General features: G+C 52.4%; 1 protein-coding gene across 5 annotated transcripts in view; it reads left to right on the top strand.

Moving 5' to 3' along the window:
• CNTFR (ciliary neurotrophic factor receptor) overlaps nt 1–4,045 on the top strand; it is a 40,083-nt gene extending 36,038 nt beyond the window's left edge. For 4 of the 5 annotated variants that reach the window (XM_044756926.2, XM_014857417.2, XM_070495606.1 and 1 more), the window contains exons 8-10: nt 2,595–2,775; nt 3,159–3,327; nt 3,407–4,045. In XM_044756926.2, the coding sequence (XP_044612861.1) occupies nt 2,595–2,775; nt 3,159–3,327; nt 3,407 (351 nt within the window). In that variant the 3' untranslated portion in view covers nt 3,408–4,045. The remainder of the gene's footprint in view (nt 1–2,594; nt 2,776–3,158; nt 3,328–3,406) is intronic. The other variant, XR_011497295.1, reaches the window with a different exon arrangement.
• The last annotated feature ends 13,565 nt before the right edge of the window (nt 4,046–17,610 follow it).

Raw genomic sequence — 17,610 nt, 5'->3', positions numbered from 1 at the left:
GAGGGAGCTCCATGGGGCAACCCAGGCTGGCACCTGGGGGTCAACCTGTACCCCCACCGCATCCACCAGGCCATAGCCCCATCTCCTTATGTCCCCCTCCCAGCTGGCCTTTAAAGTGCGTAATTTGATTCCAGGGGCCTGTCCAGGTTGCAGACCTAGCCCCCACAAAGGCTGCTCACATGCTTACATGTTCCCTGACAGAGTCCGGAGTCCCTCCCGCCTGGCCAGCTGCCCGCGACTAATGCATTGCTAATAACCAGGGTCTAGTTTCACAAGCCCCCCTCCCCTGCTAACGAGCTACAGGCAGCAGCCCCGCGCATCGCAGCGCACACGCCTTGCAGTGGACCTGGCACACTGCCCACCACACACGCGGGAACATGCATGCACACACGTGGTCCCCAGCAGGAGCCATGCTCTGTCCATGCATGTGACTAACATCTCGAGACCATGTACCGGCCTGCACCATGGGTAGAACTGACCCCCACACTGACGTGGGCAGAGCAAAATATGCAGGCTCCATGGCGAGACCACACGTGGCCTGTGTCACTTGCTAGCCCCATTCTGTGTCTCATTGGCATTGCAGTTGGCTAGATTTATGGCTCTTTTGAACTTGAGTTTTGCTCTGAACAGAATCTCTTCTCCCTGCTCCTTAATCTTGGAGAGAGGCAGGTGTATGATTGGGAGGGCGTGCAGAGGGGAGAGCAGAGAAAAACATCCCTTGGATTTTCAGGAGGAAATGAGTGATGCAGGCCAGGAACTGCACAAGAACAGGCACCATGAGATCTGGCAGGGTATGGACAAGGGGGAGGCGAGTACTGGAACCCAGCATGAGTTCCTTGCATCTCCTGCTCTGGCCCTAACTCAGCAGGCAGGCCGGGAGGGCTTGTCTGACATCTGCTGCAGCAGACCCGATGGGGGACTCTGAGGCGAGGCCGATGCCAGCCAGCTGAGGAGCCATTCTCTTAAGGGGTGGATTAAGGGATCAGTGACAACCTAGCAAGAAGGGCCCAGGCCTAGAAGATGTGGCTACTAGAAGAGCATTGGGCTCCTGGGCCACATTCCTAGAGGTATGGTGCCCGCCATAAGCCCACCAAGGAGGTGGTAATTTGATTTGTTCCCCTTAGCTCTCTCCCTCTGGGGAAAGACAGATGCAGAAGTCTGGGGACGGAATCTAAGGATAGGCCTGAGGGCGAATCCTAGCAAGAGGGAGAAGGAACTGAAGGAGCTGGGGCTACTCATCCAGAGGGGCTCTTTGCAGAGGTGGCAGTGGGCCCCGGCTCCAAGAGTGGAGGGTCTCTGGGGCCTACTGGCCTTCCAGGGTTGGTAGTAAGACTCATTGAGCCCAGGTCTGGGCCTAGAAAGGCTCTCACACTGACTCTGACCTTTACCAGTGCCTCTCACCTCAGGGCCACAGACCCAGGGGACTTGGAGGGGCTTCCCGCTTCACTTGGACCCAGCTGCCCACACATGAGAGCGCACACACACGGGCATACTCACAGCCTGTCCGGTCAGGTAGCCCCGACTCCGGTATTCTTGGGGGAGGATTGGAACAGGGACCAAAAAAGCCCTGAAGCCAGACGTGGCCCAGAGCGGCCCCCTCCTCCGCCCTCGCCGGCTGCCCCTGTTTACGAGGCGGCTTAATGAGGCGGCGGGTGCCGCTGAAATGAACCAGAGCCCAGCCTGGACCTGGGAGGGGCGCCGGACAGGCAGGCCAGCCTGGAGGGTGGGGGGAGACCAGCAGGATGGGCCCGGCTGGCCGTGGGTGGGGTGCTGATGCCTCCGGGAGGAAATGGAGCAGCTGTCCTGCTGTCCTGTCACCCGGGAGCTGCCCCCCACCCCCATCAGCCTCAGGCAGGGCGATAACTACAACCATGCTGAGGCCTTCTCGCGGGCGGAGACCCAGCTGGGGCCAGGCTCTGGGTGTACTGGGCATCTGGGAAGCCAGCCTCTGAGCTGGAACCCATGATAATGACAGAGCTGGCTGAAGTCTGGTACTTACCATGTGCCCTAGTCCTCGTTACAGCCCTGTGAGAAAGATCGTTAACACTATTTTACAGATGGGACCCCAAGGCACTGGAAGTCAAAGAACCTGCTCACCTAGCTGGTAGGGGATGGAGCTGAAAGTTGGACTGAAGCAGCCTAGCTCCATGTCTGTGTTTGTAATCTTCCTTCTGAACTGCTTCTTGATGGGAGAGGGCAGCACAATGCCACCCCCTCTCTCACCCCATGACTTTTGTCACCTCCAGGCTGGGACTGAGGTCAGGACTCAGTCTGGGGGTTGTGAGAGAGTAGGGATGAAAGCAGAGTCAAGACCCTAAGAAAAGTCCTCCTTATTCTCCCAGAGGCATGCTTCCAGTCTCCTTAAAGATTTCCTTACCCTCCTGCAGGACCATCTTCCCTCCCTCGGGGTCTCCTCCCTGAGACGTCTTCACTCTCCCACAGGAGTCTTCTCAGTGGCCCCTCTCTCCCCTAGAGAAGTCCTCGTTTCCTCCAGGGGTGTCTTCACTGTTCTCTCTCCAGAAGCGTTCTCATTTCTTCTGGGGGTGCTTCACTCTCCTGACCCCCAGACCCCCTCTCCTGTGGTCCGGCTGCAGGTGGAACTGTCCGATGGCACAGCACACACCATCACAGATGCCTACGCTGGGAAGGAGTACATCATCCAGGTGGCGGCCAAGGACAATGAGATCGGGACGTGGAGTGACTGGAGCGTGGCCGCCCATGCCACACCCTGGACTGAGGAGCCACGACACCTCACCACTGAGGCCCAGGCCCCGGGTGAGCCTGCCCCTGCACTGTTGCCTGGCTCTATCCTGCTCCTTCCAACTCCTCCCGGGACTTGGAGCCTTTGCCCCAGGGGTCTCCATACTCTGTGTGGCTGCCACATTCCCTTTGGTCTGTCCAGCCCCTGCTGTTCCTGGTCCCTGCTATCTGGACATTGTTGGTAGGGGCCATTGGATGGAGGGGTCATCTGTGAGCCTTGGGGAAGCAGGATCTGCCTGATGGATGAGGCAGGGCACGGTGGAGAGGAGGCAGGGGCCGTCTGGGTGGGGAGGCCACACTGGTCTGGCATGGGAAGCAGGACGGTGTGCCTCAGGACCCCCAGATCTGGGTGGGACTCCAGCCCTGGCCCTGCCCTGAGTTTCCCCACTGTTCCCCAGAGACCACGACCAGCACCACCAGCTCACTGGCGCCCCCGCCCACCACGAAGATCTGTGACCCCGGGGAGCTGGGCAGCGGTGGAGGGCCTTCGGCACCCTTCTTGATCAGTGTCCCTGTCACTGTGGCCCTAGCTGCTGCTGCCACCACTGCCAACAGTCTCCTGATCTGGTAGGTCGAGTGAGGCTGGGTGGCTGAGGGGAGCCTAAGGGGACCGTCATCCCTCACAGCCCCTGCCCTGTCTCCCCAGAGCCCGGCAGCCCGTGAGGACATGCCAGCGCACCTGCAGAGGAGCAGGAGGCCGGAGCTGAGCCCGCAGACCCCGGGTTCTGTTTTGCACACGGGCAGGAGGACCTTCTGCATTCTCCTCAGACACAATTTGTAGAGACCCCGGCGGGCCCGGGCCTGCCGCACCCTAGCCCCACCACACCACACCGGCCCTCCTCCCTCCCTCATGGGAGGAGGGCCATGCAGCTAACCCACCCACCAAAGACACCCCACCCCCGCCCTGCCCCCTCGGGCTGGACCCTCCAATGCCAGCGACTCCCAGGAGCCCTTGGGGGGCCTGAGGGGAGCCCCTCACCTCCACAGATTCTCCTCCTGCCCCAGCCTCCTGTCTGTCCCAGGGTCTCTGTTGCCACCATCAGATTATAAGCTCCTGACGCTGGGGGGGCCCAGCCATCACCCTCCCTCCAGCGCTCACACTTTTCAGTCCCCCCCACCCCTCTTTTGTACAACCCCCCTTCCCTGCTCCTACCCCACAGTATTTAATGCCCTGTCAGTCCGTTCTAGTCTGACTCCATGGTAACTTGCTGTATTTGAATTTTTTATAGATGTATATACAGGGAAGGGGGGTGGGGGGTTCTCATTAAACGCCACCATTTCATGAGTCCTTGGAACAGACCCACTTTGGGAGGGCATCCCTCTTCCAAGGATCACTCCCCTTCCAGGCCTGGGGGAGGGAGGACATTCTAGCTGGAGAGAGACAACTCTCTCCATGGAGGGGGGAGAGGCAACTCAGCCCCCAGGGAGTGTCTGGGCTTTCTGCTTCTTTGGGGGTAGGGCTCCCTGGAGGCCGGGGACAGAGTTGGGAATGAGAGGTCCCAGTGAGACAGGTCCCACATGGGGGTGTCCAGTCAGTCCTGGAAACTGCTCAATCCTGGCAGGGCAGAGGCCTGTCAAGGGTCGTCTGAGCTGCCTTCCACGTGGGCCCAGGCCTGGGCTTTACCCACAGGGACAGAGATACAAGAAGCTGAAGAGACCCGGTTTCATGCTTTGGGAGGAGGCTGGGGGTTGTCATCCCTGCCATCCAGGAGACACAGTCTAGGGGTTCTAGCAGGTCAGGCCTGGGGATCAGCCAGGCCACAGGGCTCAAAGAGCAGAGCATCCCGGGCCTGGGCAGGCAGGGAGGCTGCCTGAAGGAGGCCCTTTGGAATGCGACTAGGGATGGCACCAGTGCTTGAGGACTGGAAGTGTGCAGTGCCAGCCTCACCCTGGTCAGGATGGTGTGAGCAGGGGTGAGCAGGCTAAAGTTTTACAGGATGCCAGTCCTTGGTCCAGCTCCACACCCAGCCACAGCCCTCCAGTCCCCACGGTCTCTCTCATTTCTCCTCAGAGGAGGGACCCCCTGGCTGCCTCAGGCCTCCTCAGGTCCAGCCCCCTTGTGGAAGCCACTCACTGCGGCTCCTTAGCTGACAATGCTGGGGGCTGGGGCCGAGTTGGCAGGTACCTCTGGCCTGGGGGTGGGGGCAAAGGGTTAGACCAGAGCCCCAACCTGGGGAGCTGGGCTTGGCCTTGCTCTGGGTGGCTGGAACAAGAAGAGAGAAGTGGAGTCAAAGCCTTGAACGCAGTGACCCACGCACACACTCCCCCTGTGGGGACTGAGCCTCACACCTCCACGGAGTCACTGATCCCCTGATTTCACACGCACACCCCAGGTCAAACCTTTTTCCTCAGACCAGGGTCAGGAAGTGCACAGTCCTTGCTGGTCTCCCCAGCCTCCCCTGGGATCACTCCCTGGGAAGAGGGGTTCACGGTGCCTTGAGCACTGATGAGTCAGGGCTCTCGGGACTCAGCAGGATGAGGGGCTCAGCGTGAACGTGGCAGGCTCTCCAGGCCAGGCGCTAGAGGAGGAGAAGGGTGTTCCAGGTACGAGACCCCCTTGAAAGCAAAGCCTTGGTGTCAGAGGAGAGAGGCCTGTGGCTCTTCAAGCCAAATGGCCCCAACGATGGGAGTGCATGGCTCCTGCTCACAGGGAGAGGCTCCCAGGGTGGACGGCCTGAGAAATGGCCGTGGACCAACCTCTGTGCCCTGAGCTCCCACATCTGCCTGTCTGGTCCCTATGAGGTGCGGCTGGGCCTGAACCTGTCCTTCAGGTCCAGCAGCAGGGGAGGGAGCAGGGAGTCATTAACCCTCAGGAATACAATGTTGTGGGATGGAGCTGAGCCTCCCCCTTCCCTGTCCCTGTGGTAAGGGGTCTGAAGTTACAAGGGGTCTCTGTCCTGTGCTGCCTTCCTGCCTTGAGAGCCTTGGTCAGCCCTGACCCACCCGCCGCCCACCCAGGCTTGGGCATCAGCAATCTGGCCTCCATTAGCAACATGGGAAAGCAATTATGTGGGGCCTGGGGAGGAGAAGGAGGGGAGAAGGGCTGCTGGAGCCTCAGAGGCCGATAGAGAGGAGAACTGGGGCGTCTTCCTGCCCCAACCCCAGGAGAGACCCAGCCCTGTCCCAAGCCCGGAGGTGGCTAGAGGGGCAGTGTCGTTGCCTCTGACTGGACTGAGCCTGGGGATGGTCATCCCTCCTGGGGGGTCCTGGCCCTTGACCTCACAGAGGCTGCTCACCTTGGAAGGTCTTGGCTGCTGTCTGCTGCTGCCTCCAAATGCTGTCACTTCACATCCGTTATTTCCCACGGTGGTTCTGAGGAGCTAGGGATAAGTATAGACGTCAGTTCTTGGAGCTAAATCAGAACCCAGAGAATTAAGACACTGCTGAGGGGGCCACCAGGGGAGGGGGCCAGCGTGCACACAGCTCAGCCTCTCAGCACACAGTTCGCATTGCTCCCCAAGGTGCATTGGGGATGGGAACCCCCCATGCCCCATTCCTACAACACCCCCGTCCTCTTCTCCCTGAACCCATCCCGTCTCTGTCTGTCTCTGTCCCATTCCCATCTCTGAACTGTGTCTTTGTCCTGGTCCCTCTCTTTGTGTTTCTCTCTGCGTGTGTCTGTCCCATCTCAGTCTCTCTGTATGTCTCCATCTCCTGTCTCTGCTACCTTCTTTGTCTCTCTAGCCATCTTTCTCTGTCTCCATCCTTGTCCTTGCCTCTCTGTCCCTTCTCCCTTTCTTTCAGTCTTCCCTTGTTCTACCTTCCTCCCTGTCTGTCTCTGTGTGTCTGTCCCCATCTTGGAGTCTCTGTGTCTCTCTCTGTGTGATTCTCCATCCCTATTTCTGTGTCTGTTCATCTTCCCTGACTCTCTCAGTCCTTCCTTCTCTTGCCTCCTTCTGTGTGTTCTTGCCCTGGTCCAGACCCCAGCCTGTGGTCGCTGTGCCTCTCTGGGCTGAGCTGGGGGCTGTCCTGGCTTCTGCTGCCCCCTCTCGGCCGCCTGCCTGCCCTTCATTCCTGCTCCCAGGCAGGCAGCTGTCGGCACACACAACCCACATCTGCCTTCCAGCAGCCAGCAGGAGAGGGAAGTGGTCGGGATACGCTAGGCAGGAATTCCTCCTGGGCAGCCTCCAGCCCTGAGAACGCCCCGGAGCCGGTGAGCTCACTCCCTCCCTAGGCCGGGACTCTGAGGAAGTCTATCCAAATGCTTGGCTCCAAACCCTAGCTCTGCACCCTGCACCTGTGTGTCTTTATGTCTTGAGGCCTGCATGCCCAGAGCTGTTGGACCTGGCCAGGTAGAGAGATGACCCTCGGGTGGTGGCACCTGTCTGGGGATGCAGGAAGGATTGGGGTGTAATCCTCACATCCTTCCCTGTCCTCAGGGGAGGGTGGAGGGGAAGGAGGTCTGAGGAAGGGAGACTTATGGAGCCAGTCTGAGGAGAGAGGCTGGAGGGGACCTTATCCGACTGTCACTCACATGGGGAAGGCTAATCTGAAGGGGAGTGGGTCTGAGAGGGCCTGTGTGACAAGATTACTCTGAGGAGAGGCTGGTCTGTGACATGCTATTGAAGACATCTAGTTTGGAGGAGGGGAGGCCGATCTAGAGAGTGTCAGAGGGTCCCGTCTGAGGAGAGACTACCCTGAAGGGTCTGAGACTAGGATCACCAACTAGTCCTGGTTTGCCTGTGACTTTTCTAGTTCTAGCACTGAATATCTCGAGTCCTGGGAAACTTCTCAGTCCTAGGCAAACAGGGACGGTCAGTCACTCTTCTCAAGAAGGCCTTGCTCCACAGTGCTGGTCTGATGGCAGAGGCCCATCTGTGGAGTGAATCTGTGGGGACCTAGTCTAACAGCGCTAGTCTGAGGGGAAAGGCTGTTAGGCTAGAAGCTTCTTTGGGCAGGAACCAGGCCAGGAAGCAGGTGGATAGTTAGGGTCCTTCCAGAAGGGCAGTGGCTTGGGGAGTAGCCACCAGGGGGCAGGGCAAGCTCTCAGGAGAATCAAAGGCAAAGGCCCCAGAGAGGGAACCAGATAGTATGGGGCTGTGTGCAAAGTGTGCCCGCAACAGGGTGTGTCACTGTGCCATCATGTGCGAGTTGGTGGTGATGGTGTACAGCTGTGCAGTTCTGTTTCTGCATGACTAGGTGGCCAGGGGCACATCTGTGCTGTGCTAGCGTGTAGCCTGTGGTAGAGAGTGAGCCTAGTGTGGCCATGGCCCAGGCCTCACCTGTGGCTCTAGGGAAGAGAGCAGGAGCACCTTGGGGCACCAGGACAGGGAGGTGGTGACAGAGGAGCAGTCAGAGAAGCTTCCCTGGGAGGGGCTGGGCTGGGGAGGAGAGACAGGAACCAGCTTCCCTACCTGTGCCTGCCCCTGCCCACCATAGTACTCCCTGAGTCCAGACTCAAGGGCTAAGTGCTTGGTTACACACACGGCAGCCCCCAGGCCAGGCTGCACACCTAGGCCCTGCCTGCCCTCCTCTCCAGCCTCTCTCCTCCTGCTCCCTTCACTCCTCCAGCTGGACACCCCCAGCCCACCCCGCTCCCCGCTCATTGTTCCTCTCTCTCCTGCTTCCATGCCTTTGTTCATGCTACACCCCGCCTGAGGTTCTCCTGGGGAGCATTTGCGGTCCCTCTGCTGCTGCCTCCATGAAACACTCCCTGCTCATTCCCTCTTTACCATGAACTGAAGACCCACTATGTGCTGAGGTCTAGTCCTGTGAGCTCCTGTCTCATCCCAGGGACTTGAAAGTGCTGGGGGCTGGGGGCTCCCAGGGTCTTGCCCAGAGGAGGGGTCTGAGGGGAGCGGTATGGACAAGGCAAGGCTGGGGATCTCTGGGTTAGGAAGGCAAAGAGAAGCCGTCACAGAATCCCTCCACCCACTCCTACCCTCTAACTCCTACTTAGAAAATGAACAAAAGCCAAAACAAACTGACACAAAAATGCTGCTACAAACTCAAGTCCAACCACACAAGGAAATTCTATTTATAAGCCTTAAAATGTGATAGCCAAGGAAAGTAACAGAAGATTCTGGTGCAGTGAGTGAGTGGTATGTCTCCTAACCCCATGTCCAAAAGTAGCACTGAGAAAAGGTGAGTCAACAAAACACCAAGAATTCTCACTAATATCTTGTAATTTGAGAGAAGTAGGCTGTTGAGTGAGTAGGTAGACTTAGGAAAAGTCTGGGAAAAAAACCTTTGTAAGTAGAAGCCCGTATGTTCCTCCATGAGACCTCAGGAGAGACAAGAATTGCTGCCGTGGCTTTGCATCTTCCAAGGTATAGGGCCAAGGTTGAGGGGACAAGCCAAAGCCTACAGGATGGGATGTGCCCCACCCCCATGCTGGAACAAGATCCCTAATAGGGCCTCAGACGATAGACAGCGCTCAGGCCCCATCAAGGTCAGCAGGCAGGCCCAGCCAAGCTACCGTTGGGCCACAGAAATGGGGTGGGTGAGTTTGAAAGCAATAGCCGGCTTTCAAACCATAGCTCCCAGGGGAAGAGAAACTGGTTCAGAAGAGAAGGGAAGGGGTTCAAGGACCTACACTCCAGAGCATGGGAGGTGTTGGAAGAGGGAAGGAAATGGCATGGTCTTTAGACATACAGACCATAGCGAATATAGGTAGGAAGGAAAGAAAGGGAGGGAGGTGGGAGGGAAAGGAACAAGGAAGACAGGATGCAAAAAATAGATGAAGAACCCAATCTAGAAGAAAACACAACCAAAGGAATTAAAGCAGATTCCTGGCAAGTTCTTCCTGTTATAGAAGCTTTAAAAATAGTATGAAATCAATAGAAGAAGAACTCAAAGGCAAGATGATAAAACAACAGGATGAGAGGAAAAGGGAGATTACAGAACTAAGGAAAAATGATAAAGGACAAGAATAATACCATTATAGATGTAATAAATCAGAAACAGCAAAACAGAATAGACGTGGCTGAAAATCAAAGTAATGTGTAGGAAAGGCTGGAGATATTGAAAGCACAGGTGAAGGGAGAAGGTAAAGACGTTAAAGCAATTAGAGTGAAGTTAATAGACAGGACAAAGACAAGCCACCATAAGCATAGTTGTTGGCAGCCCTAAAGTAGCGCTTCCAAAAATGGAACAGAAAGAGATATTAAGATATGAAATGCAGAAAAGCTTTCCCTGAAACGAAGGGAGAACTGAATATTCAGATTGAAAGTACACACCATAAACCAGAGAAATCGATACAGAATAATTGACAGTAAGACACACTGAGTTAGTTGCCAAACTTTGAGGATAAAATAAAAATACTTTAGGAACCTAAGCAGAAAAAGCAAGTCACGTACAGGGGAAAATTCAGTCTGATCTCAGGTTTCTCCAAGGAACGTTTGACAAACAAAGATATTGAAGCAGTGTCTACCAAGTTCTGAGGGTAGAAAATGGTGACCCCCAAACATAACCAACAAAATGGTTGATCTCAATCGTGAATTTGGGGCTACAGAACTCATGAGCCCTTCTAGAAAAAACTACTCAAGGATAAAATCTAGTCAGCCAAGAGATGAATCAAAATAAGGAGCGGAGGAAGGGGGATTTATGTTAAAAGGACTGGTGGTGAACCTTCATTCCATTTAGGTTAAGATTAAAGTGTGGGAATTTTAGTTACAGAACAGAATTAAACATTATAAATCCTCATAAAGTAAAAACAACACTGACAACATAATCTGGAGGGCAGAGAAGGGGTGGGAAGGAGGACAGAAGCACTAATCACATTTTCTTTCGTGGTTCAGAGCAACTAACAGCAGATAAACCAGAAACATAATGGGAAAAATCCTGCTCCAATCTCAATCAAAATCGTTTTCCTTAACCTGAGAGGGATCTTTGAGGGATGAATATTTTTTGAGGTGGAGAATTATTTAGCTGAAGTTCGCTATTCCTTCATTTTTACTTTAGCTTGTTTTCCCTCTGTTGAATTCAAGTAAAAGTATACTTTGTACTTTTGGTTAAAAAAATAGCTTCTGTAGTATGCCTCAATCTTATGTGATTTTTCTACCTGTCTGGCTCTCTTTCTACACCTCTCTCTCTCTCTCTGTCTCTCTCTCTCTGGGCTTTATGCTTATCAAATGTTAACATTGACTTTTTCTGGGTGGCAAGATTTTGAGGGATTGGTAGCATTTTTCTTGTATTCTTTTTTATGGCTTAGATAACTTTTAAATAGTAAGCATGTATCTTTTTTCAGTCTGTTTTTTAAAAAGACCATCTATCTATCTGTCTGTCTATCTATCATCTATCTATCTATCTATCTACCTATCTAATCTATCTGTCTATCATCTATTTCTTTTTGTTTAAGGCAAATCACTTAACCTTTATGAGCCTCATATTCCTTATCTTCAATCTGGGGATTGAAAACAAGATTTACATTAGAGGATGTTTTGAAGATTGTGGGACAATATGCTACCCTCCTTGTGATAGCTGAATAATGGTCCCCAAATATGTCCTCATCCTAATCTCCAGCACCTGTGAATGTTAACTTATATGGCCAAGAGATTTTGCAGCTGAGTTAAGTTAAAGATCTTGAGATGGGAAGATTATCCTGGAGTATCAAGTGGTCCCAATGTAATCACAACCATCCTAATAGAAAAGAGGCAGGAGGAGTCAGAGTCAGAGGAGAAGGTGATGGGATGATGGAAGGAGAGACTGGAAGATGGAGGAAGAGTCCACAAGCCAAGGAAGACAAACAGCCACTAGATGCTGAACAGGCAAGGAAATGGATGCTCCTCTCAGAGCCTCCGGAAGGAACCAGCCCTCCCTACACCTTGCTTTTAGCCCAGTGAAACTGATTTCAGACCTCTGACCTTCAGATTGTAAGAGAATAAATGTGTTGTGTGAGGCCACTAAATTTATGGTAGTTTGTTACAACTGCAACAGGAAACTAATACACCTTCCTATGTGCTTTTCCCTTGGCCCAAGCTGACCTCCCCATCCATCTCTTTCATTCCCCTAACTCCTACCTGTTCAATATCTGATTCAGGTTTCCCTGGCAATGCCTACCTTTCACTGCTGCCCAGAGTTGGGTGTGCATCCCTCATCACAGCACTCAAGACTCTGTGTTGTAGCTGCTCAGGGACAGATCTCTCTCCCTCCTGGGCTGGACATATGCAAGGACAGGGCCAGCCCAGGCCGCTCTGCCTACCTAGCCCAGCAGAGGACCCAGCGCGGTAGCTGTTAAATGAACTGATGAATAAATGAGGGCTAGGTGAATAGTTGGTACCACGTAAATAACAACTGTTATCTTTCCTTGGGGTCAGGATCTCTCCCTTCGCTATTGCTACCTGGCTCTCTCCCATCAGTCTGTCCCTACATACACACACTCTTCCAATGGCTAGAAAACTAATCTGTGTCTCTCTCTGACTTCTTTCTTCAGTCATTGGTCCAAAACACATTCACTGACACCTATTGTTTGAGACTATCATTAGATTTACCTTTGTGCCTGCATGTGTGTGTGTGTATGTTGTGTGTGTGTGTGTGTGTCTTACGAAGACCTATGAACCTTTTTATGTGTATTTTCCTGGATATGTGGCGTGTGTCTTTTTATGGATGTCTGTTTTCATGCGCATGCCTGTGTCTGTGGGTAGGCTTGTTGTTTCTGTATACATGTCTCTTTGCTTGTGTGTATGTGTGTCTCTGCTTTGTGGGTTGTGCATATGTGTGTTAATGTGTGTCTGTATATGCAGGGAAGGACACATTTCTGCCCCCAAGGGCTCTGACCCCCTGCGGCAGGAGGTGGTGTGCTGGGACAACACACTGCGATGTTACCTGAGGTTTGTTCAGCCCAGGTCTTCCCTGTCCTGTCACAGGCTGAAGGCTGGGCCTTCTTTCTCTCAGTCTCTTGGGGTGAGGATCTCAGGCCCAAGGCTGAGTCAACCACACACCTCTTCCTGACTCTGGCCTTCTGGAAGCCTAAGCTTCTTGAGGGGGTTATGCCAAGGAGAGGGGAAAGGCAGCAAAGCAATCCAGAGAGTCCGCCAGTTGAAGAGGGGTCTGTGTTTGCATGGGCAGGTGGGACCCACAAACACTCCCTAACAATGCCTTAGGAGTGGGTGAGGGTGGGCTCGGGAAGGGAGGATCCAGGGCGTTGAGCTCCCAATCTGGGCATCTCAGCAGAGACCAGATGAATCACAGCATAAAATACCCAGGACCTCTGCACAGTTGAGGAGGATGGGGTGAAGAGGGGCCCCCCAAATGACCTTCTGACCAGTGCCGAGGGCTGGAACCTGGGAGAGGAGTTAAATTTAGTTTAGTTTTATCATTTTAACCATTTTTAAGTGTACAGTTCCATGGCATATTCACATTGTTGTGCAACCATATATTTAGTTTAGTTTTGTTTTTTAAAGATTTTATTTTTCCTTCTTCTCCCCAAAACCCCCCAGTACATAGTTGTATATTTTAGTTGTGGGTCCTTCTAGTTGTGGCATGTGGGACACCGCCTCAGCATGGCTTGATGAGTGGTGCTAGGTCCGTGTCCAGGATCTGAACCGGCGAAACCCTGGGCCGCCGAAGCAGAGCACACGAACTTAACCACTCGGCCACAGGGCCAGCATATTTACTTTTTATAAAATAAACATTACCAATTTTGCACTCCTGAGTACACCCACCACTGGGCTCAGGTGTCATCAGAAAAACACATACCGGAGGTAGAGGGGTGGGCTGTGGAGAGACACAGGACACTCTCTACCCCAGGGGGAGGGGCAGGGCATGGGAGGGAAAGGCTGGAATGGTGAGGACGGTCCCTGTGGTTGGCAGTGGCCCAGTGGGAGCTGGGGCTGCAGAGGTGGTGAAGCCAGGCAGTATGGGCTTCAAAAGCCAGGCTGAGGTTCAGGAGGTTCTGCTGAGAGCCAGGGGGCTTTGGGAGCTGGGGAGACCTGGAAAGATGTGTATTTGGGAAAGACTGCTCTGGGGGCCGTGCAGAGGAGAGTAAGGAAGGAAGAGAACGTGGAACCTGTGGTGGCTGAGAGCATGCACAGGCCTGAGTGAGGTGCTTTGAGTCAATGAATGATGTGGACGGCCTGAGAGCAGGTAGGAAAAGGACCAGTCCTGGGGTAGGGAGCGCGGTATGCTTTAGTCACAGAGTATAAAGTGGGATGGATGCAGGATGGAGGTGGAAGAATCTCGTACAACCCTGTTGACTAGGAGATAGTAGGACTGTTTATTGAATCAGTTAGTGGACAAGCCTTGGGGAAGTTGATAATAACCATGGCTCAGACATTCAATCATTTGCCTTTGGTCACACAGCAAGTAAGGGACAGACGAGCTCAGACGGAGACATGGCAAGCGTAAGGCACTAGTGGAACCTCTTGGTAGAAAGCATCTGGTCAGCAGTTAAGAGAATGGCCTCTGGGGTCAGACAAGGCTGGGCTCCTGTTGACCTTGGACAAAGTGATTAATCTCTCTCAGGCTCAGTGTCCTTAAGTGGAAAAATGGGAAAACAGCACCTACCTCACAGGGTCATTGTAAGGATTTAACAAGATGATGTATATAAAGAAATTAGCACAGTGCCTGCCATGTTGTAAATGCTCCATAAATCTTAGCTCTTAATCACAATAGCAGAAGCAGCAACAACAATAAATACCAGTCTGGGAGTTGGGAGAGAGGTCTGGGTTGGTATTAAAGCATTGTCAGCACAAAAATGGGCCCTGAATGCAGAGGAAAAGCTCACTTAAGGAGATGAGAGGAGAAGAGGGTGGGTGCAGAAAGCACAGCCAGCCCACCAAAGAAGCTGAGGAGGGGCCAGAGAGGTGAGGGAGACAGACAGCATGCTGGAGCTGAGGGCAATGCAGCAAACCAGGGTTTTAATCCAGACTCCATCACTGCTGCCGTGGGGCCTTAGAAAAACGCCTCGATTGCTTTCAGCCCCGGTTCCCTCATGTTATCCGTGGACTTGTCTTGCACGCAGCTGAGGGACACCTGTGACGAATGCAGAGCTCTGACACAGTCTAGATGCTTAATAAACAATAGTTGTTGTTTTAGGAGGAGGAATAAATGTTCCCAGAGAGAACAGCTTCATGGAACACAGGGGAGATAGTTTCAGAAAGAGATCAACAGCCTCAATGCTGCCAAAAAGTCAACAAAGATAAGGACTGAAAAGTATTCATTGGATGTGATAATGAGGTGAAAGTGACCTTGGTGAGGCAGCTTCAGGGATGGTGAGCTCAGAAGGTGGGGGCAGTGGCTGAGGAGTGATGGGAGGTGGGGAAGGTCGCTGGGAAAGCAGGTGACAGCTTGGCAGGGAGGCTGAGGAGTGAGCAGGCGGGTAGGGGCAGCAATAGGTAGGGTTTTGAGATGGGGAAATCAGCACACGGCAAGTGTGCCTGCCCCAGAGTTTAATTGTTTGTGTCCCCTGCCCCCACCTGCTGAGGATTGGTTCCAGCCTTGGGCCCCTTTGTTCTCCACACAAGGCCTCTCTGTCTGGGCATAGATCATGGTGCGATCCCTGAGCCCGGACCTGGGTCACCCAATGCTGTGGCCAGGCACCTACTCTCTGCCCTCCTTTCCAGTGTGGCCTGGGAAAAGTTGTGACAAATAAAAATGGCAAGTAATAGGATATATTGGAGTATATGAGGAAGCCATTTTGTGTAAACCTAATTCGGCCTGACCTTGTCCTTCCAAAAGGGCCTGACCGTGGCCGTTGAGCATGCATTGTATATCTGCTTTAGATATTCCTATGGCAAGAACCAAGGCCCTTGAGATAAAGGTGCAACTTCCCTCCCCCTCCCAACGTTGGCATCTCCTTAAGGATTAAGCGTCTTTCCTTAGGCTAGAAACTGATTGCTGTGCTCACCTGTGACCAACCAGCTCGAGACAATAGACTTGCCTCCTGCTACGCCCTCCAAGAGAGCAGACCCACTACCTGCTGTGTCCATCAAGCGCTGTGCCGACAGGGCAATCTTGTGACTATTGTGGGAGGGACATTTCAATCATATGTGAAACGTCCTGTTTGGGGATATATAACCACCCTGTATACCTCACTTCTTTGGTGCCATTTCTTCCTTTGGGAAGAAAGGCCCCGGGCCATGGTCCTCAGATTTCAGCTCAGAATAAACTCTCCCAAATTTTCATTTATAGATTGGTTATGGATTATTTTCGTCGACAGTTGAAATGGTTCATACCTTCTGCCGGGGCTTCCATCCCTGTCCCTGCCTGCCTACATCTGCACAGCCCAGGGGAGATGGACAGTAATAATAAAAATAGCTATCAATTATATCCTGGTTCCTTCCCACCAGTATGTAAACCTGCCCATGTAAGAAACAAATAAGACATTTTTAGAAATTAAAAAAAGTTTCCTCTGGTTCTACATCTTTCTGTATCTATTCTCCTTACTCCTAATTTTTAGTCAATCTTCTTGAAAGAATCATCTATATTGCATCAACTTCTTACTCACTCTTGAAACTGCTAAAATCTGGCATCCACCGCAATCTCCACTGCCCACTGCCCACTGGAACTCCTTCTTGCCAAGACATCAACAACCTCCTTGTTCTTAAGTCCATTAGTCCCTTCTGTATAAACTACTGGACCGCTCTCTGACATTTGGATTGCTGACCCCTCCCTCCTCGAACTTCTGTCCTTTCTTGGCTTCCCTGAAACTATGTTCTCTCTTGGTTTTCCTTCTCTCTCTCTGACAGCTCCTTCCTTATTTACTTTGCAGATTTATCTTTTCCCGTGCATCCATAGATGTTAGTATGGTGGACTTCTTTATATTTTGTTTAGATGGCCCTCCCTTCTGGTGGGAACTGCCTTTCACTCATGTAGTCATCAAGGGAGCCACCATATTATGACCCTCCCACAGATCATTGGTGCAGGGAGTGGCAGCTGACCAAAGCCAGGCTGATGAGAGCAAGTCCTTAGGAATTTTGGAACTGGAACTGAGAAGGATAAGCTGGAACTGGAACTGAAAGAGACAAGCCAACATGTTGTTGGGTACCTAGATTTAAGCTGTGAAGTTGAGAATTGTCAGAAGCTGAATTTATTATCACGTGGACTAGAGAAGCATAGGAAGCTTGTCTGGAGAGAAAAAAGGAGAGAGAGGAGGCAGGGTGGGGACAACATGCAAGGCTTCCCAATTCCTCTGACTCTCCTGCTGTACCTCCACCCTGATTGCTAGGATGTCTCAGTTTCCTAATCAGGGAACCAACATTGAGAACAGTCAACAACTTAGTTCTGCAATTCAGTAAGGCTACATAATGATCTAGCCCTACCAGTCTGACACACATGTCCTTAAGCAAGTTAAATACTCTGGTGTCCCCTAACTGCGTGCAGACCACCTATTTTGGATGTCCCTATCCTGCCAGGCAAACGTGATGGTCCCTCCCATTGTAAAGTGAGTTTACTGGAATGCGGGTGAAGCAAGGGAATCATTCCAGGGCAGGCTAAAGAAGAAAAGCTTGTAGCCCTGGAACTCCAGCCTATGATTTCCCATGAAGCCAGAAGGCATAGGCAGAGGGACTGAAAGAGCCCCCAGACACAGCGCTAAAAAAAGAGTAATTGCTCCAAGAACTTGTGCAGGCCCCATATCTTCTTGGCAAAGCTTCAGAGAGCATGGTTCTACAAAATTCTAGTATTGACTATGTTAGTAGAAATCTGTTGTATTCATGGATGCCCTTCCCCTTTTAAATAGTTTTTCCATGTGGGAAAATCCTAATTTTACAATCCAGCCTCCTCAGTATAGAAGTCAGAACTAAAATTCCAGCATCCCTTGCAGCTTGCTACCTCCCCGACGTGAGACTTTGATTTGGAAGTGAGCAATATGAGGGAGGTAAACATCACTAAAGTTCACCAATGTTTCTGGTTCTTCTCTCCTTCTGAGCACCAGGAGGATTGCATTTCCCTTGTCACTTGATGTTAGGT

Source organism: Equus asinus, chromosome 23, assembly GCF_041296235.1.
Source record: "Equus asinus isolate D_3611 breed Donkey chromosome 23, EquAss-T2T_v2, whole genome shotgun sequence".
Classification (NCBI taxonomy): Eukaryota; Metazoa; Chordata; class Mammalia; order Perissodactyla; family Equidae; genus Equus; species Equus asinus.
This window is presented reverse-complemented; position numbering and strand designations above follow the sequence as displayed.